This window comes from Mytilus trossulus, chromosome 1 (genome assembly GCF_036588685.1).
Source record: "Mytilus trossulus isolate FHL-02 chromosome 1, PNRI_Mtr1.1.1.hap1, whole genome shotgun sequence".
NCBI lineage: Eukaryota > Metazoa > Mollusca > Bivalvia > Mytilida > Mytilidae > Mytilus > Mytilus trossulus.
In genome coordinates this window covers 23,732,241-23,754,875 of record NC_086373.1, presented here as the reverse complement: position 1 = coordinate 23,754,875, position 22,635 = coordinate 23,732,241, and the positions used below count along the sequence as shown (strand labels likewise).

Below are 22,635 nucleotides of genomic sequence, written 5' to 3'. Positions count from 1 at the left end.
TAATTATATAGAAGATAATATTTTGGGTAAAAAATGTATTCCTTTACAATGAAGTATAAAATCAAGTTTAGAGTGAAACATATTTTTAACATGAATGCCAAGGCTTCACAGTTGATCAAGATGGTTGTTTTTCATCAGTTTTGACCATACAAATAACACAGTTTTGGTATAAAAACTTCTATATAATAGCTGTTACATTTAAATTGTCTATTTTAAAACAGCTTTGTTATGGAAATGTAAGATTTTATAAATTAAAGAGGTTTTATTTCTGTAGAAGTTTAGATATTGTCTTTTGGTGAGATTTGAGGGTTACAGTATTATAGGAAACACTATTATTTATCCCATATTATAGAATATGTTAGATATATTATTTTTTCATTTACCTAAACCTTAATTTACATTATCCGTTTCATAAACTTAGAAAACCTTTTGTTATCAATGAAAATAAGATAACTGAAAAATGCATGCAGTTATTCTACTGTGGATTCATTTATTTTTGTGGGTATAAATTTTCATGGATTGAGGAAAACTTGTATCTTCGTGGATATTTGATTTTATGCCTATCTCTGCATACAAAGCCTATAATAATTTGTAATTCGTTGAACATTTGAAGTTGTGATTCTTCTGTATCCACAACCCCAGCAAAATTGGTATCCAAGGAATAATAATGAATCCACAGTATATTTATTAATTAATTCATACATTGTAATTGTGTTTTGGCTCACATACTTCAGAAGGCTCAATCCATCAATTGCTGTCCTAGTTGGTCATAAACTTTTTTGAAAGTCTTCTCTGTCAGAGTTCAGAGTCTGAAACCACGATTTTAAGTAAACAATGATATTGATTAGAGTGTTAAGTTGCAAGAAAAAAAGTCACTTATCCAACTAACTTTTAAAATGGAAACATGGGATTCTAATCCTGAATTTTAGTTAAAAATTTCAGTCATGCAATTACAACCCTTATATGTGACTGGCTTGATTAACTACTTTAGAGAGTATTATAGGATTATTGCATGAATATTGGGGAATATTGTCCCGAGTAGAATTTTATATTGCACAAGCTTGCGAGCGCAATATATGTTCTACGAGGGACAATATTCCCCAATATTCATGCAATAACCCTTTTTTTGTATAGCAATATAATATTTAAAAGTAAAAATTGGTTTAAACTAAGATTTAAACGTTGATGACGTCATGAATTTTGAAGATTTATTGCACTAGTGCAATATTAGAATTTGTTGCACGCTAACTTTTGGTTACGTTCTGTGGGAAATATTATATTGCTATACAATAAAAACATTTATTGCATTGAGGTGAACATTTATTTCATTCTTTCTATGTGGTCCTAGAACACAGTTATTTTCCCCTATCTGCCTATTATAACATAATGATGAATAAAAAAAAATCACACCTGTGCTTTTCCACCAAGATTTTGTGTACATGAAGTTTGGCATTAACCACAAACAAAAAAATAGAAAACTTCATTGGCTCGTTTTCTCTTGGCAACACAAAATAATACAATGACACCAGTATGGGTTGAGCCAGAGAGTTTCTGAAAAGAGGAAATTACACCCATGTTTACTTAACTAAATCACTCATTTCTGCTCCAAATTTCAAAAAGAAATTTTAAAGAAATTATATTAGATGACTTTACATTCACATAAAAGCAAATAAAAAGGAAATAATTTAAAGGGAAGACGGAAAAATATTAAGAAAAAATATACTGAAATTAAAGGGAATTGTATCTGTGGACAACCGAAATTGAGGGAAGATAACTGTGTACTCAGACCATGTACTTATCAAGAGATTTATTCACATTATATATACGTGTTGTACACAGAATCAAGAAAATTGTTCTCAAAATATATATTTGATATATATATTCCAGTAACAAAATGATGATACTTGTCAAGGGAATTTCATAAGTTGTGCATGGTACATGTATTCCATCTTTTCTGAAAACAACAATGATCATGATGATGCTACTATGAAAGTTTATTTAAAGATTTGAAGTTATCTTCCTTTGTCCTTAACTGTAACTAAACCAACTATATACTATTGTGGCTCTGATTCAAAATAATGCCTTTAAATACTAATCGCAATGTAATGTTTTATTTTTAGTTCCCTATGGTAAATAGATTCAAGTTTGTTGCTGTTTATCATATGTTTTGTTTGTTTATTGTTATGTACAGTTTGTTCTTATGTTGTTCTGTTTTACCAGAGCCTTTTAAAGTTGACTATTTGGTATGGATTTTACTCATTGTTGAAGGCCTTACAGAGCTCTATACATTGTAGTAGCTTTATACTTCTGTCATTTGGTCTATAGGGAGAGTTGTCTTATTGGCTATCATATCACACCCCATTTAAAAAAGATTAAACATATATAATGCTCAAAAGAATTATATGATTTCAAATCTTTATGAAGTAAAGGTCAAGATTGTAATTTTATAAAGCAAAGTTCACATGTTTGTTTTTTTTAGATTAGGGTTTATTAAGTTTGACCTGTAAATTAATATTGGTCACATGGTAATAAGTGAGAAGTGAATCAAAGTTTATTCAGACTATTTTGATTTACTTATATTGTTTAGAGTAAGATCAAAGTGAGAGAAGGCAAACAATTGAAGGTTATAAATGTTTGCAATATTTATTGATGAATTCAACTGTAGTTGATTCATTTAGAAAAAAATGTAGAGTTTTATACATTCAGGGTTGCAATTTTTATATTTATTGATTTATTATAGATGAATAAAGTATTTAATGAAGTGTGCATCTTACTTTTTCAACTTTTTAATAAGTTAACATTCTGACATTTTCGTAGGCACTGTATAATAAATATAGCCATACAACTCCCATTTTCCTTAATATTTTCAAACTTACATTTTAAATACACTGTATTATTATCGAATTCTATATTCTTGTTATTTTCCCATAAGTTAGGTGTAAAAAACTATATAAAAAATTATTTCTTTAGTAACATAGTTATTATGTATTTAAGAAGGGAAAATCCTACTTCTTTTTTTATTAAAATGTGTAGAAATTTTTAATTACTATTCACAAAAAAGATATTATTATTGATCTTCAAGAAAACCTGAGACTACTAGGTATGAACAATGGTGTATTGTAGAAAACATATTCTTATGATTTCAGTACTGATGAAAGTGCAACAGAAGCTGTATTAAAGGCCATGAAGACATATGCTAATTTATGTGGACAGCTTGAAATGACAACGCCTAGAGATGCTTTTATCACTGCCTTATGTAAAGCCTCACTACCTCCCCATTACACGCTGACAGTACTAAACTCACAGAGTATAGCTCAGTCTTCTCAGAAAGGTTGGTACACAGTCATATTTAAAAATGTCCCTACCTCCTCATTATACTCTTGACTGTTCTAAGCTCCAAGGGTATATATATAGTTTAGTCTTTTCAGATGGGCAGATATACACTGTCCTACATAAAGCTTTGCAATTTTAAAATGACCGTTCTCCCAGTGGTTTTGTCTTTTACGACATATTGATTTGCACTGACTCAACATGCAATGTCTACTGCCACTTACTTACAGTTGCTTGTACTCACTGAACGAAATCTTAAAAAATATATTATCAATATTAATTTTGTTTTTTTAGGTCACATGAGATTTGCTAGTCAAGATTTACAGACACAAGGATCAGAGGCTATAGAGAGGAGTCAAGTTGTAGCTGTTGGCTCTCCACTACCTACTGCATCCCTGCCTGTTGGTGCACATCAAGGACCAGTCATGGTAATGTTTAATACAGATTGATTCTCATTTAAAATTTCTTACGGTTAAATTTAATGTAACAAAAACAATACAAGTTTTCCTGGCTCTTAGAACTATGTAAGCTATTGACATCACTATACCTGTTCACATTTTCCACCTGTTAGCATTTTAAGAGAAAGCATGAGACGGTTGCTTCAATAAACTGCTTTCAAAAAATAAAAAAAATATTTGGGTCACAGTGTTTTTGATACAAAACAAAATTGGTAAATTCTTAACAAATTTCTTTTTTTATAGTTTCATTAGTTGAATTATCTCCCCTTATATTGCAAAGTTGAAAATATTGAATTAAGCAAAATATATTCTGTAGTTGTAAAAAAAAAAAAAGGAAATATGACGAAACACATTATTTTCTTTTCGATAAGATGAATGTATTACTGATAAATTACATTCATCTCTCAACGATTGGCCCATATTATTTAGAAAGATCTAGACCAATTGTTTCCGGCTTTTTTTAAGTCATAGATGCCAGAAGACACATGATTTAAAATTTAACATATTTTATTTAGCTTTCATAACCACAAATTTTATAAGAAATATGGCAAACAGACTTATGAAGTCTTTTTTAACCATTGAAATATGCTAAATGGATTTAATTCCAGTCTACATGTTAAAGGGGAGATAATCAAAATTGCAGAGTAGACCAGTTATGGATATGGTAGATAATATTGTTCAAATATAATTATTTATTTTTACAGTTAACAGCTAAAAACATCCAGTGTATGAGGTCACTGCTATCAGTGGCACACTGTCATGGTGGCATACTAGGTACAGCATGGCATTTAGTACTTACCACATTACAGGTATGTGAAAAACAGCTAATGAGAAATGTTATAGCAGTAACATTCTATTGTTGTATTTTGTGAGGGCATTGGCAATGTCATTATTTATTTAAATATGACCTAACTTTCATAGAACTCAGCCATGGTTATTATTAATGTTAAACCATAAAAAGATTAATAAAAAGAAAGTACCACAGTTTATTGAAATGTCAATACATCTACTTCTTCATGATTTGTAATTGTTGCTTTCACCTCTTCAATCTTGGCTTACCTTGTTTTTTGGTTTTTTTTAACAAGAAGTTTAAATTCTGATATCATTTTCCTGATGGTAAAATAGATTCTAAAATGAAGTTCTTAACTTTTTTTGTATTGTCATTTAAAAGTAGATGCCAAGTTCAGCATTTTTGCAATCCATTATTTTTATACGACTGCAAATTTTGAAAAAAATTTCGTCGTTTATTGCTATCACGTTGGCGTCGTCATCGTCGTCCGAATACTTTTAGTTTTCGCACTCTAACTTTAGTAAAAGTGAATAGAAATCTATGAAATTTTAACTCAAGGTTTATGACCATAAAAGGAAGGTTGGTATTGATTTTGGGAGTTTTGGTCCCAATATTTTAGGAATTAGGGGCCAAAAAGGGCCCAAATAAGCATTTTCTTGGTTTTCGCACTATAACTTTAGTTTAAGTTAATAGAAATCTATGAAATTTTGACACAAGGTTGATGACCACAAAAGAAAGGTTGGAATTGATTTTGGGAGTTTTGGTTTAAACAGTTTAGGAATTAGGGGCCAAAAAAGGACCCAAATAAGCATTATTCTGGGTTTTGGCACAATAACTTTAGTTTAAGTAAATAGAAATCAATGAAACTTAAACATAATGTTTATGACATCAAAATTGAATGATTGGGGTTCTTTGATATGCCGAATCTAACTGTGTATGTAGATTCTTAACTTTTGGTCCTGTTTTCAAATTGGTCTACATTAAGGTCCAAAGGGTCCAAAATTAAACTTAGTTTGATTTTAACAAAAATTGAATCCTTGGGGTTCTTTGATATGCTGAATCTAAAAATGAACTTAGATTTTTTATTATTGGCCCAGTTTTCAAGTTGGCCCAAATCGGGGTCCAAAATTAAACTTTTTTGATTTCATCAAAAATTGAATAAATGGGGTTCTTTGATATGCCAAATCTAACTGTGTATGTAGATTCTTCATTTTTGGTCCCGTTTTCAAATTGGCCTACATTAAGGTCCAAAGAGTCCAAAATTAAACTAAGTTTGATTTTAACAAAAATTAAATTCTTGGGCCTCTTTGATATGCTGAATCTAAACATGTACTTAGATTTTTGATTATGGGCCCAGTTTTCAAGTTGGTCCAAATCAGGATCTAAAATTATTATATTAAGTATTGTGGAATAGCAAGTCTTTTCAATTGCACAGTATTGTGCAATGGCAAGAAATATCTAATTTCACAATATTGTGAAATAGCAAGATTTTTTTTTAATTAGAGTTATCTTTCTTTGTCCAAAATAGTAAGCAAGAAATATCTTATTGCAAGAATTTTTTTTAATTGGAGTTATCTTTCTTTGTCCAGAATCAACTTAAATCTTTGTTATATACAATATACAATGTATATTCACTTTTTACTACCAACTGATAAATTTAAATAATCTTTACCATTCAGTGATAACAAGCAGTTTTTTTACATTTTATTTACAGTTTATTTTATGATGTATTTAAATGAGTAGTTATTGTTGCAAACTCCATTAGAATATTTTAATTGAGATTAGTTTTGGAATAAGGGAAAGGGGGATGTGATTAAAAAATTGGGTTCAATTTTTCTCATTTGAAATTTCATTAATAAAAAGAAAATTTCTTCAAACATTATTTTGAGAGGATTAATATTGAACAGCATAGTGAATTGCTCTAAGAGAAAACAAAAATTTTAAGTTCATTAGAACACATTCATTCTGTGTCAGAAACCTATGCTGTGTCAACTATTTAATCACAATCCAAATTTAGAGCTGAATCCAGCTTGAATGTTGTGTCCATCCTTGCCCCAACCGTTCAGGGTTCAACCTCTGCGGTCGTATAAAGCTACGCCCTGCGAAGCATCTGGTTTCGATTGTTTTTCTACTTACAAAGTCATGTAAAGAAAATTAGAAATTGTAAAGTAGAAAACAATTGCCAATGTTTCATTACTCTGTCTCTTAAATGATTTTACAAAAATTGAATTAAATGTTCTTATATGTGCTGAATGTGTTTCTCACATGTGTGTAATCACAACTTAAGTTGGCTCATGGGTACAAAATTTTCAGCAAAAAATTAAACCTTTATTTTTTCATTTCAAATTTTATTTATTGCACTATCAGAAATTACTTTATGAAATGGTACAAAAATCAACCCAAAAAACCGAATCAGTTTGGCCCCAGATGACTTTTAAAATGTTTATATCATTGAAAAAGCTTCAAATTATCTCCCTTTGGTGCAAAAATGCCATTTTTTGGCAATAAATTTGAAATATCTTTTTTAGCTCATCGTTGACCTATATTTTTTATTATTGTTTTCAAATAAGCTGTACATAAATTAAATAATTGTAAAATTTATGGGACTTCTGTAATTAAGTTATTTTTTTATTTCAATATTACCTTATATTAGTACAACAGAAAAAAATCACATTAACAAAAATGTATGCTTCTTTCGGAGGCAGATTGTGAGCTTAAATGAACAGTGACCCCATATTTTTATTTTATTTTTCTGTTAGGTATAGGATAAAGTTAATTTAATGAAAAAAATGGCAAAATCATATATTAAAAAAAAAAGTTGATTTATACCCAGGAGCCCCCTTAATGGCACTCTTTCTATGCTACTTTTTTATGATATTTTTCCAGCAATACATCTTAATTTTAATTGCTTAATTCACTCAGGTTGACTCCACCAACAAAAACTGGCTACCACAAAATAGCCCAAAAGCAGTGCTTAATAGTGGCGTTAAAACACCACATAATAAAATCAAAGTAATTGCTTAATTAGCATATCCATTTTTGTCGAGCCTTCGACTTAAGTCGAAAAAGCGAGACTAAGCGATCCTACATTCCGTCGTCGTCGGCGGCGTCAACAAATATTCACTCTGTGGTTAAAGTTTTTGAAATTTTAATAACTTTCTTAAACTATACTGGATTTCTACCAAACTTTGACTGAAGCTTGTTTATGATCATAAGATAGTATCTAGAAGTAAATTTAAAAAAAATTAAATTCCATTTTTTCCGTATTTTACTATAAATGGACTTAAGTTTTTTCTGTGGGGAAACAAAACATTCACTCTGTGGTTAAAGTTTTTAGAATTTTAATAACTTTCTTAAACTATCCTGGATTTGTACCAAACTTGGACAGAAGCTTGTTTATGATCATAAGATAATATCCAGAAGTAATTTTTGTAAAAATAAAATTCAATTTTTTCCGTATTTTACTATAAATGGACTTAGTTTTTTCTGCGGGGAAACAAAACATTCACTCTGTGAATAAAGTTTTTAGAATTTTAATAACTTTCTTAAACTATCCTGGGTTTGTACCAAACTTGCACAGAAGCTTGTTTATGATCATAAGATAGTATCCAGAAGTAAAGTTTGTAAATAAATAAATCCATTTTTTCCATATTTTACTTTTAAATGGACTTAGTTTTTCTGCGGGGAACCATTACATTCACTCTGTGGTTAAAGTTTTTAGAATTTTAATAACTTTTTTAAACTATCCTGGGTTTGTACCAAACTTGGACAGAAGCTTATTTATGATCATAAGATTGTATCCAGAAGTAAAGTTTGTAAAAAGATTACTCCGTTTTTTCTGTAATTTACTTTTAAATGGACTTAGATTTTCTTACAATCATAAAATAGTAACAAGAGGAATATTTTTATTGATGTTTTTCCTCATTGTTGTTGAGCCTGCGATTTACTGCAATAATAGGCGAGACACTGGGTTCCGCGGAACCCTTACAAATTTTCTACTTTCTAGATAGATTTGAAAAGTAATTTAGACAAGAAATACTTTTAAAAATCAGATCATTAAACACTCAGCAGTTATACAGTTCAATAAAAGAAGACAAACTTTCCTTATTCTCTAAGTATTGTTTGCATTTAAAACCTTGCTGAAAACAGATTTGTGTATTCAGAAAAGCACCCATCAACATTTTGATTAAGATGTATGCTAGTATAATTGAATATTTTTCTCTTTCCAGCATTTAGTATGGATATTAGGATTGAAACCATCTTCTGGTGGAACTTTGAAATCTAGTCAGAACACTACAGAAAGTAGCAATGCAGTTATAACAACAGCTGTCATGGCTGACCTTCCTGTACTGTCAGCCATGTTGTCTAGACTCTTTGAAAGTTCACAGTAAGTTATACATGTTATGTCATGATTAAACGTTGTCAATACTTGGTATATAAAAGGTCTTCAGTAGGCTTTGATGAGACTGCAATCTGATGCTGAAAATACAGATGTGTAGAGGGGTTCAAAGATCTGCTGCTGACCACAAATATGTGCCTCTCTTTGGTCTGACTACCAATCAGTGATCAAAACAACAGGAATAAATACATCTTTATTATTAAAAGCTATATAAATTATCAAAATCAACTTAATTCAAATCAAACAAACATTCATGCTGGAAATGAATAGTATTCCTGTATTTGCATTGGTTTTACCGGCGTTCAGTAACTGTCAGCTGCAAAAAAAATGTCCCAATTTCGTCCGACTTATACGAGGGTCAAGACTAAATCCTCAGAATTTGGAGCTAAAAAGGGCATCCGACTTATAGTCGGATCGACTTATAAGCGAGTATCTACGGTACTTTACAATCAAAATTTCAAAATATCTTGATGGAAAAAAATGTACAGAATTGCAAATAGTGAATTAGTTGTGAAACTTACAGTTAAAGCTAGTATAAGAAATAAGAAATTACTCGAATATCACTTTTTGAGAGAAAAAAATGCTTGCTTTGCTTTGCTTTTAACTGAACTTTATTTTAACTTTGAAAACTAATTTATATATTTTAAAATACAAGTTCCATCAAATCAAAGATGAGATACAGTTAGCAGTGGCGGGTCCAGAACTTTTTATAAGGGGGGGGGGGGCTGCTGACTGACATAAGGGGGGCCCGCTCCAGTCATGCTTCAGCGATTCCCTCAACCAAATTTTTCCCATGAAAGGGGGACCCGGGCCCCCCAGGGCCCCCTGGATCCGCCTATGGTTAGATTAAGCATCCATATTTTTTTCACACAATAAGACAGTGTCTCTCAATAGGTGCTTATATGTTATATAAGTTATGTTTATACATAATTTGATTTTAATTACTCAGTAGTCATTATTTTAGGATTTTCCCAGGATGTGTATTTTCTTTGCTGTTGAGATGAAACAGATTTATTATCATATGTCAATCAGTTAGATATGAAGTTTATCACATGTTCTTAGCAGGAGGTCTAATTTCATCAGTTCCAATACAAATATACATGTCTTGTTAATTAGTGACCACTTGTGGCATTTGGCTTCCTTTGTCCTTTGTTTCTTGATACATTAATCTGGGTGCAGTTTTAACTCCTCCCACTAAGGAGTATCCCATTAACAAGTTGTGTATTAAAAACCTGTGTATGCTGCCTTGAGTATTCATTTATCTAAATGCAGATTAAGTAGTTATAGAATAATCTTAGCTAATAGTGCTAATAGTGTTTTAGCTAAAAACTTGAACTTTCAGTGTTTGGATTACTTTACAAAAGCTATATTACAGTTTTTAAACAACTAAATATAATTCAAACTATATAACCTGAAAAAATAAAACATTATTTTGGAATAACTGACAACAAAATGTCTGGCAGAGGAAAAGGTGTTCGAAGGAAAACTAGGAGTTCTCCGTATGAGACCCAATGGGATTCTAATAACCCTTCTAACTGGACAATAAACAAACTAAAAGAAGAACTTAACAAAAAGGGAATAAGAACACCTTCTGGTATGTCAAAACAAGTGTTAAAACAACTTTATTTAGAGAATTGTTTTGATGGAGTAACATCTTTAGAGACACAACAGACAGACACCATTAGTGATGAGATTAACGCAGATTCCTCACCAGAGAGCACTCTTCCAATTAACTTAGCAGAATCAGTGCCTCAACACAGAAGCAGTGTTACAAATGGTGAAAATGAGAATGGTGGAACAGACAGGAACATAGCTCAGTGTTTTGAAGGACTTCAAGAGACCTTCAAACAGCTAATTTACAGAGACAATTGTACTCATGACACAGGTAGAGATCGCGAATTCAACCTTCAACAGTGGTACAACCATGCAGGGATTGGGAATAGGAGTGAAACGTCTAACAGAGGAAATAATACCGTTTTAAATGGAAATACACAAGAGCATGCATCTTTCATCTCAGGACCACAAGTTGGAAATGTTTCATGTGGAGTGCGTTCGGATGAATATTCTAATGTGGACATTATATCTCCTTCTATTCAAAAGCAAATCATTGACGGTAAGGATGTTAATTTGGCATCTCTTCTTATCCCAAACTATGAAACTCCCCAAATTCACTCTGTTGCAGCTAATGGGTTAGAGTTAAATATTTCTGGGAAGCCAGATCCCCGTCTTAATAGAAAACTCACAATTCAAGAATTCATTAAGGCATTTGGCAAGTTTAAGAGGGTCATGTCATCCGTTTACCCTGACCGTAGAGCAGAGCTAGATGCTTATGAAGATGAGATTATAGATATTAGTAATTTTTATGGTGACAGATTTTATGATTACCATAAATTGTTTTCTGCAAAATCAGCAGCTCTTTTAAGGGAGAGAAGGATTAAGGTTGACTGGAGCAAAAGAGATAGGGATCTTCTTTCATTAATAGTTGCTGGTGGGAATGTAAATGTTTGCAAAATTTGTAATTTGGTTGATCACACTACTGCTTTTTGTCCTATGCAAACCTCCATGACATATCAAGACTACCCAGATAAAGTATCAAGGCAGGTAGACACTACTGATAAGTTAGGTAGAAAGAAAATTTATCATTCTGGGCGGGAGGTTTGCAATAATTTTAATACCAGTAGGGGTTGTACTAGGAGTTTTTGTCATTTTTCACATATCTGTAGCAGATGTAAAGTCGCTGGTCATACCCTATTATCTTGTCAAAAAGTTTTCCCCTCTCAAGGTAGGACTGAAGTACAATCTAAGCCACATACAGTAAACTCTTCACAAAAGTTTGAGAAAATAACAACAAATAAGCAAGGTCAATGACTACATGATTTCCCATATCTGGCTACTACTCCAATTATGTTATTAAACTTGCAAAAGAATTAATTTCTCATCCTGACAAAAAATTTGTTAACTATTTATGCAATGGCTTAGAGATAGGATTTGATACTATGGTATCTACAACAGATTTACCTACAAAAGAATGTAGGAATAGTTTATCTGCTAGGACACAACCAGATGTGGTTTCTGATTTGATAGAGAAAGAAGTTTTTAAAGGTTTCTTGTATGGGCCTTTTAAGGATCCCCCTTTTCAAAAATATAGGGTAAGCCCAATTGGTATTGCAGAAGGGAAATATTCTGGTAAAAAGCGTTTAATATTGGACTTATCTTCACCACATAATGATGATAAACATCTAAGTATTAATGATCTTATTGACAAACAGGATTGCTCAATGTCTTATGTTAGAATAGATGACGCTATTGATGTTATTTTGAAATTTGGAAGAAATTCCTGGCTTTGCAAGTTCGACATATCTGACGCGTTCAAAAATTGTCCAATTGTACCAAGTCAGTGGCCTCTTTTCTGCATAAAATGGGAAAAAATGTATTATTTTTATGTCCGTTTAACTTTTGGATGTCGTTCAAGCCCCAAAATTTTTGACCATTTATCCCAAGCTTTGTGTCATATTGCAGAAAACAATTACAAAGTTAATAGCATTTTGCATTTATTGGATGATTTCCTAACCATAGATCCACCAGATGCTGATGGTGAGAGGACTATGGCTATAATGATGATGATTTTCAAAAAACTGAACATTCCTATAGCAAAACATAAGACAATAGGTCCTGTAAAATGTTTAGAATATTTGGGTATTATTCTAGATTCTGAAAAAATGGAAGCTCGACTACCTCTTAATAAAGTTGATCGCATTTGTGAATTCATCAAAAAATTATACAGGAAAAAATCTTGTACAAAAAGGGAATTGTTGCAGCTTTTGGGTCACTTAAACTTTGCTTCACGTGTCATTTTACCTGGTAGATCCTTTGTTTCATACCTCATAGGGCTGTCCACTACTGTCAATGATTTGCATCATTATGTTAAATTAGATAAGGAATGCCGTGTTGACCTAGAATTTTGGTTACTTTTTCTGAGCAGCTGGAATGGTGTGAACATGTTTTACAGTAGACAATTTTACTCAAGTTATGATATGGAACTTTTTACTGATGCCTCATCAACAAAAGGATTTGGTGGATATTTCAAGGGAGAATGGTTTTATTCATCATGGCCATCAAACATTGCTTATCCTGACAAAACATTTTCAATGGCTTTTCTTGAATTATACCCCATTGTAGTACATGTATCCGCAATACTGTGGGGCTCACAGTGGACAACAAAACGCATTCTTTTCTGGTGTGACAATGAAGCTACAGTGGCTATAGTAAAAAAGGGCCGTTCAGAGTGTTTACAAATAATGAAATTAATGAGGAAACTTACATGGTGTGCTTGTAAATTCAACTTTCATTTTAGTGCCAAACATGTTCCAGGATATCAGAATGATATAAGTGATGCTCTATCTCGTTTACAGATAGACAGATTCCGCAAACTAGCTCCCAGTGCAGCACAACATCCAATGAAGTGCCCAAGCAGCTCAGATGTAATGTGGTCCTAAATCAAGCAGTGAATGAACTTTGGAACAGTGCTATTGCTAATACTACAAGAACTGTGTATGATACTGGGTTCAGAAAATTTGAGACTTTTATGTTATTGAATGGTTTTCAATTTTCTAATTTACCTCCTATTTCTGAGGATATTTTAATTTATTTCATAGCCCACTGCTCTAAAATTCTGAGTTTACAATACTCTACCATTAAACTATATTTATGTGGAATTAGGTATAAATATGTACAGGGTAATCAAAATGATCCCTTACAATCTGCTCATAATACACCTTTAATCAGACTTGATTATGTTTTAAATTCTGTAAAAAGACTGCAAAAACCAAAAAATCACATAAGATTACCAATAACTTTCGAAATTTTGGAAAAAATTGTAAATTGTTTGAGAAAAGGTTTTTGTTCCAAGTTTACTGATTTAATGTTAAGAACTGCATGCATTGTCGCATTTTATGGATTTTTGAGATGTGGCGAGTTTACAGTGTCAAAGGCCTCACAGTTTGATCCACATATTAATTTATGTATTGAAGATGTTGTATTTCACTCAGACTTAGTAGTTTTGAAATTAAAACAATCAAAAACAGATCCTTTTAGAAAAGGCATAAATATACAGCTACATAAATTAGGTCAGCTTATCTGCCCTTACACAATTTTGTTAGAATATATACAAATAAGGAAAGAATTTTCTCCTACTAATCAAACTGATCCACTTTTCATAACCATTGATAAGAAACCTCTGGAGAGACAATATTTCATCACTTGTATTAAAAAAGTACTGGATATATGTGGTTTCAACTCAAGTCATTATAATGGTCATAGTTTTAGAATTGGGGCAGCTACAAGTGCTGGTAAGGCAAAAATAGAAGATCACTTGATAAAAACATTAGGGCGCTGGACTTCAGATAGTTACATCAGATACATTAGGGTAACGCCAGCATCTATTAAAACAGCTCAAAGTAGGTTAGGTAGAATTTAAGGGCATGCTCATTTTCAAATATTCCATTCGCATGTTTTTTACAGAGATTCTGGATGATATTGTTTTTGTTTGACAATTGATTTTGATATTGTGTATTATTATGCGATAACATTTATTATTTTTATTTTTTTTTTTTTTTTTTATTTTCATGGCTTTATTGAAGGTACCCCCTCCCTAACCTCACAAATCCTTGGGGACACTCAGCTGTTACCATCTGTGTTATGGCCATTTATGAAATTTTATCACTGGTTGTTTCAAAAATTTCACTCATCCCCCAAGAATTTCTGGGGATAAACTGTCAAATTTCATACAAATTCATTCCAACACCAATTCAACATCAACACTACTAGGCTTCCTCATAGCCTCCTTATAGGCTTCCTCATTGTCTCATTATAGGCTTCCTCATAGCCTCATAGGCATGATAGCCTCTAGGAATGATAGCCTCATAGGCTTCCTGATAGCCTCATTGCATTTATTTTGAACCATCGTTCCAATTGGGTTGGTGTGATGTCAAGCCAGGGGTCTATACTTTGCTACTTTTCAGTATGCACATAGCTAGGCTCTTGGTTTAGGCATGGAGCAAAAAATTAAATTTTTTAGCTGAGTAGTTTCCCCAAGGGCCAAATTATAATTGTGATGTATATATATAAAATAAAAGTTGTAATTAAATTATGATTTATGTTTAATTCAAACATGGATACCAATGGCATTGCTACACAGTATTTCCCAGGAGTTCATTTACAAGATAGGTTATAGCAGGAAAAATTAGGTTGATAATAATGTGAGCACTAAATCCTTAATTTTACATATCATGAGTTCAAACGGTGTGTTCTGAAAGAAATCAGGGGTAATTAAATTATTTAAATTACTATGAAATTAATATGAACTCATTATGTGTGACTTTGAGGATTTTGTTCACTGACACATTTATTAGCAAAATTAAAATATAGGGCCGAAAGTTAGATCAGGATGGTTTAATTGTCAGGTCAAAGAATTTGCAAGAAGATATGAGGTTGGATGTTTTGCTCAGGTGTTAACACACATTTCCCTATTACATAACAGATTACCACAGAACAGATACAGTATAAACAAAAGACAATTAAAATAAGATTAGAACAGCATCACATCAAACAGAAATAAATTTACCCTAAAAAATATTTACAAAGAATCAGAACACAATGCAAACATGGAACAAATGACAATTAAACATATTCAGGATCATTTCTGAGAATTTTGTATAAATAGGTGCTTATATGTTATATAAGTTATGTTTATACATAATTTGATTTTAATTACTCAGTAGTCATTATTTTAGGATTTTCCCAGGATGTGTATTTTCTTTGCTGTTGAGATGAAACAGATTTATTATCATATGTCAATCAGTTAGATATGAAGTTTATCACATGTTCTTAGCAGGAGGTCTAATTTCATCAGTTCCAATACAAATATACATGTCTTGTTAATTAGTGTCTCTCAATGGCATTAAAACAGTAACTTGAAGGTCCCTTTTGATCATTATACAACACAGTTCAATTTTATTTTACTGTGAAAGCAAGCTTACAAAGGCTAGTGCAAGCTTTAATGTCTAAAATTGATTGATATGATAGAGTTTAATAAACTATATATATTTTATAATGGGTTTTGATCTGGTCTGAAATCCCCTGAAATACTATGTTTGTCATTTGTATTTAAGAATCAGTTATGTTTGACAAATATGACTTGTTTCTTGACCATTTAGTAAGACATTAATAATAATAATATTTAACATGAAAATGAAAAGGTTGTTTTGGACTCTTTATGAATATAGATTCACAGAAAAGTAAAAGCATGTCTAAATTAGTAGCTTATATAAAATATGTTTTATTTGTAGGTACTTAGATGATGTAGCACTCCACCACCTGATAGATGCTCTATGTAAATTGTCAGCTGAGTCCATGGAGTTGGCTTTCTCTAACAGAGTAAGTATATATGTTATTGTTTAGTGTTGTGACGGTCATGGTGTTGAAATATTAGTGTTTGCTTCAAATAGATTTTCAATAATGTGATGTGTGTTATAGTTAGATTTTACATAAAAGTGACATACATAAATAGTAATGAAAATAGATTGTTTTTACAAGAAGAACTTGCTATGGGCTGGGATTTTTTTTAGTATAGCCTCTCATTTATAGCTATTTACATGAATTGTCTTGCTTACTTTTAATCCATTCATAGTTATTGGTTTTTCTTTCTTCATTTTATAAGAAAATCCCATGTTATTACGTGGACAAGTCTACAGTTATAAGCCAATGTGAAAAATAGGATGTTATTTTGGTGCTTCATTTACTAAAATACCTCTTCAAAAAGTTTAATTTTATGGAAATCTTAAAACAAATGAAACAGAAAGGTATATTTTATAATGTACTTCACATGAAAATGAGGTTTAGTACAAAAATTATATTTGTATTTCCAAATTGAAGCTCACTTAAAAAAAGCCATGACAAGAGGGTTACCCAGTATATACCATATTTGTAATACATGTTTTTTTTGTACTTTCATCTTAATTGAATTCTTTTGAAAATGATCATGTTCCACAAAATTGAAAAAATAACAATTTCAGTTATCTTGTATCCCAAAATAGAAATATGCCAGTACCAAACTATGAATGAACAAATAATACATCCCAAAAGAAAGAAGGGAATACGTATTTTAACTATTTAATTTCAGCCATTTGTCATGTACATAGAATTCAATCCCTGTAAGAAATTAAAGATGTATTTTTGAATTACAGAAAACATAAATATGTTGGTGTTAATGGGGTAAAAGTGTAATAATTAAAGCGTGCAATTTCTTGTTAATTAACTTGTAACATAAATATTGATTAACCTTATGACAATTATTCCTCCTGACACTGACAGTGGTAAGGTCTAATTGGCGTTTATTGTAATTGTGTATGTCAGAAGTTATGATCTCACAAAATATCTTACCGCTATCTGTCATAATATCATCGGGAAGAAAATTACAAAACAAATGTTATTTAAAAGTCCACTTATTTTACAGTTCAAAAAGTGAAATATATAGTTGCATTTTTTTGCAGAAATTATGTGATTTGGTTATGATAAACCAAAAATAAGTTATTGATGTAAATTTGAATTATGAAGAATTCTGATTTATTGGTTAGTGTCTTGTTTATTTCTTTCTAAATTGGTTTAATTGAGTAGAAACTTCTCAAGTTTTTTATGTATTTTTAGCTCACCTGGCCCGAAGGGCCAAGTGAGCTTTTCTCATCACTTTGCGTCCGGCGTCCGTCGTCGTCGTCCGTCGTCGTCGTCGTCCTGCGTCCGGCGTTAACTTTTACAAAAATCTTCTCCTCTGAAACTACTGGGCCAAATTAAACCAAACTTGGCCACAATCATCATTGGGGTATCTAGTTTAAAAATTGTGTCCGGTGACCCGGTCAACCAACCAAGATGGCCGCCATGGCTAAAAATAGAACATAGGGGTAAAATGCAGTTTTTGGCTTATAACTCAAAAACCAAAGCATTTAGAGCAATTCTGACATGGGGTAAAATTGTTTATAAGGTCAAGATCTATCTGCTCTGAAAATTTTAGATGAATCGAACAACCTGTTGTTGGGTTGCTACCCCTAAATTGGTAATTTTAAGGAAATTTTGCTGTTTTTGGTTATTATCTTGAATAATATTATAGATAGAGATAAACTGTAAACAGCAATAATGTTCAGCAAAATAAGATTTACAAATAAGTCAACATGACCGAAATGGTCAAATGACCCCTTTAGGAGTTATTGCCCTTTATAGTCAATTTTTAACCATTTTTCGTAAATCTGATTAATCTTTTACAAAAATCTTCTCCTCTGAAACTACTGGGCCAAATTTAACCAAACTTGGCCACAATCATCATTGGGGTATCTAGTTTAAAAATTGTGTCCGTTGACCCGTCAAACCAACCAAGATGGCGACCATGGCTAAAAATAGAACATGGGGTAAAATGCAGTTTTTGGCTTTTAACTCAAAAACAAAAGCATTAAGAGCAAAACTGGCATGGGGTTAAATTGTTTATCATGTCAAGATCTATCTGCCCTGAAAATTTCAGACAAATTGATAGTCAATTTTTAACAATTTTCATAAAATTTGTAAATTTTTACTAACACTTTCAACTGAAACTACTGGGCCAATCATTATAGATGGTGATATATGTACGAGCAAGAATGTTCAGTAAAGTTAGATCTACAAGCACATCACCATCACCAAAACACAATTTTGTCACGAATCCATCTGTGTCCTTTGTTGAATATTCACATATACCAAGGTGAGCGACACAGGCTCTTTAGAGCCTCTAGTTAAATTATAATACTTTTATCTTTTTCTGTTCAGGGATTTTACTTTGCCTGGGATATAGTAGGTTTAAAGCTAATGAGATATACATTCCTCAAAACAATTTCCATTTATAAATTATAAATGAATAAAGATAAAAAAAAATATGTTATTCAGTGACCTTATGGGTATTGATCTGTTGTTTAGCATAGACATTTTTTTCAAAGATTTTTAGATGTTGGTCTTTGATGTTTGAATGTTCTTTTTTCTTAAATCTTCTTTATACCCTTTATATAAATGGAAATTGAAACAATTGTTTGAGGAATATATCTTTTCTTTACATGTGCATATTCTATTAAGTGTAATTGGTTGTAAAAATTCACAATTTTATTTGTTTTGAAAGAATTTTAATATTCTATTTTTTTATTATTAAACATTGTTGTGAAACTGCTTTTTACTCCTGGCTATTTTCAGTTAATCTTAATTGATATTTTCTTGAATAATTTACTATGGCTTAACTTTGAATACTAAACAAAAAAAAAATCAAATTGGGCATTTTGGTCTCAAATTCACTCAGAAGTTGACAGTTGATAGATAACAAATTACTTAAGCTCAGTGTAGTGAGCTTGCCCCTTGGTTATCTGAAATTTACCAAGTTAAGCCATATCATTATATTCAGCTTCACCTATTGTTACATTTATTTACAACCAAATTGCACTATTGTACCTGTGAATGTGAATTCTATTTATAATCTAAAGTTACTGTGAAACTATTGTTGGATTTGTCTTAGCTCAATGAGTTTAATTTGAACCATTGAATATTTTAAAATAGTGAAAATTAAGATGTGACAGAGAATTATCCTCCTGTTTGAAAGACCATTGATAAATTATTTTTATTACTATTTTGCCTATAATGTTGTTGATGTTAATTTGGCAATGGCATATGCACCCCTAGTTTCTGACATAATTTTGTATCTCAAGTAGCATGAGGTAAAAAATAATCACAAAAAAATCTAAAATAATTTTTTTTACACAAAATAGCAATTTAAACAGGGAATTATTGAGAGCTATTTAAGGAATATAGAAATAAAATGTTATTTTATTGGATGACCAAATAAATGTCAACCAATCAGTGCTTTCATATTGTGCAGTATGGTCTGAGAACCTAAAACAAATTTCATTACAGACTGGGAAATGTACCAAATGTCTAATGGAGGGGATAACTTAAATAAGGATATAAAAAAAGACTTATATTTTGAAAACAGGGTCAACATGTGCTAGCCACTACAAGAACCTAACTTAGAAAGATATAATAGATTTTGCCTCTCAAGAATTTTTTTTCTCAGAAATATCACTCAATAAGTTTCATGAATTATTGTAATAAAATTTAAATAAAATCTGCAGTATTTGTGAGAGTAAGTTATTAAAATTGAGAGATCATGTGACAAAAAAGTATGAAGTTAAAATAAATGAATGTTATTAACAGACTTATTTTAACCCTAATTTAGCTCAAAGAGAAATTAACTGCCCCTTGTATAAGTTGTTCAAGAGTAGGACTGAAGAATTATCAATGGTGAAAATAAATTCCAGATACATATAGATGTCAGAATTTGTTAATTTCTGAACCATGTAATTATTTTTCATTAGTAATAATAATTTCACAGTACTTATATATATGCTATGCTAGTTGAAACTCATTTTGTCTTAGTGTGGTCCCACACAAATATAGACAAACAGAGTTATATATTATTTCAGGTACAGAAAACCTATGTTTATAATTGTATCGCTGAAACTGGTTACATAGAGAATTAGTATGGCTTTGCTCTAATTGTATTCTATAATTATTCAGAGATCTGGTGACAGTGAATGTTAAATTGGTTTAGGGATTTTTAAAGGAAAATCGATATGTAAATGTATGAATTTAAAGAAAGACATGGTATTTCACAGGATAGCGAGATACACAGTACAAAATTTTAGAGATACATACTATATTTAAAAGAGAAGGATTTTTGTTTTTTCAGCCAAATTATCACTTTGGATTCAGAGCCAGTTACCCATGGCTGTCTGCTGCCCAAATAACTTGTTTGTCTCGGGGGTAACAGTTTGAAGGTTATAATGTCTTATCTGGGCCTTTTATAGCTGACTATGTGGTATGGGCTTTGCTCATTGTTTAAGGCCGTACAGTGACCTATTGTTAGCCATGTCTGTTTCATTTTGTTTTTTTGTGGATAGTTGTCTCATTGGGAATCATACCACATCTTCTTTTTTATTTATAAATCCAAGACCTTTAGGTTCTATACAGACAGTTGGCATAGGAACTATTGGTATTGTTAGAATGTTTATGTACAAAACAGTAAAACTAGTATGAAATGCTTGCTAAATTAATAAATGTCTCACAGAATGATTATTTTGAAGGACAACTTCTAAGAAATTGTAAAGGAAAGTAGAATTCTCTGTTAGCAGCAGATGAAAGTTGGGTTATTAGGTTAGGAGGAAGGTTTTCTTGTGGATTGGAAGCAATTTTATAGAGCAGATATATTAATGCTATTGTTATTGATCATGTTGATGGTACAGTTTTAGACTAATATAAATTAATTTACCAACCTTCAGAATGATTTCTTTAAAATGCTGACAATTTAATGACTAAAATGAACTGTTTAACTTTTATACACTTTTGTTAGATACTCTTTAAAACAAAGCAATCCTTAAAATGCATTATTTTTAATGGAAATTGATAATACACATGTTCCAGAGTTTTACAATTTATTCCAATAATGTGTCCCATAACTCAGTCTAAATTAACTTAATGTTTAATATTGCATCAGAAGTTAAAATTTAAAATTACATAATACTTTCAAAAACATGTCTAATACAACTCTAAAATGTCAAACTTTAAAAGCTATCTAGTTATTGGTTTTAAATCTAAATTTTTGGTAATGCATCTATTTGTATGAAAACATGATAATATTCAATTTCTTAGATTTGTTCATGGTACTTTTAGTGTAAAAGGTTGTATATTTTCACATTGATGTGAATAACAATGAACATTATCTAATGAAACAAATTGTATTTCATTTGAAAAGATATAATAACATTTATATTTTCAGTTGGTCTGAACTTTAATGGCTAAAATATAATAGATATAAGAAGATGTTCCACATTGTTTTGTGACAAACTTTCCTATCTTGTAAAATCTGGTACCCATTTGAAGTTAAACACAAACATTTTGATTAATGGTAAACAATGGGGGAAAAGTATTAATGCTAATGGTTACTTATAATTATCATAATTAATCTATTTATTTTGTTTATATGCTGTATCAATACATTCTGACTATAAATGAAAGTAAAAAAAAAGATTTTGTAAGTTTAAAGCAATAACAAAGTAAACAACATTGCACATTTTAATCAAGTAGGGCTTCTACTCTTCATTTGGAATGTGCTAAATCATTTGCATTCATATGGCTTAGAATGTACAAAATCAACATTCAATTCTTAATTAAAGTCTAGAATACTAAAAGATTTCTCAACATTTAATTTAACAAAACATTGAATACTGAATTGATAGCAGATATTTTGGTTTTGATAAGTCTATAAAGTTCGTAAATAAACAAATAAAATTTGAATTGTAGAATATTGACCCATGTTTAATTACATCTTCTAATAGTTGTTATATAATCAGGAAGCCATCATATGGTATTCTTGTGTGACAGTTCCAACAGGATTGCCCATTTTAAGTAGTACCATTTTATTAACTAAAGTTCTATGTTTGTATATATTGTTTATAACCGAGAAGAATGAGGTATGAAAACAACATTACGATTTCATTACTAAAGTAATTATCGGTGAGGAAATGGAATCGTACAAGTGGTTG

The 22,635-nt window shown here is 30.9% G+C and overlaps 1 protein-coding gene across 6 annotated transcripts in view; it reads left to right on the top strand.

Moving 5' to 3' along the window:
• The window catches only part of LOC134719289 (protein MON2 homolog), a 302,758-nt gene that overhangs the window by 18,220 nt on the left and 261,903 nt on the right, over positions 1-22,635 (top strand). For 3 of the 6 annotated variants that reach the window (XM_063582312.1, XM_063582297.1, XM_063582332.1), the window contains 6 exons: positions 3,147-3,331; positions 3,625-3,758; positions 4,493-4,597; positions 8,808-8,965; positions 16,324-16,411; positions 18,824-18,847. In XM_063582312.1, coding sequence (XP_063438382.1) covers positions 3,147-3,331; positions 3,625-3,758; positions 4,493-4,597; positions 8,808-8,965; positions 16,324-16,411; positions 18,824-18,847 — 694 coding nt within the window. The remainder of the gene's footprint in view (positions 1-3,146; positions 3,332-3,624; positions 3,759-4,492; positions 4,598-8,807; positions 8,966-16,323; positions 16,412-18,823; positions 18,848-22,635) is intronic. The other 3 variants (XM_063582325.1, XM_063582319.1, XM_063582304.1) reach the window with 1 other exon arrangement.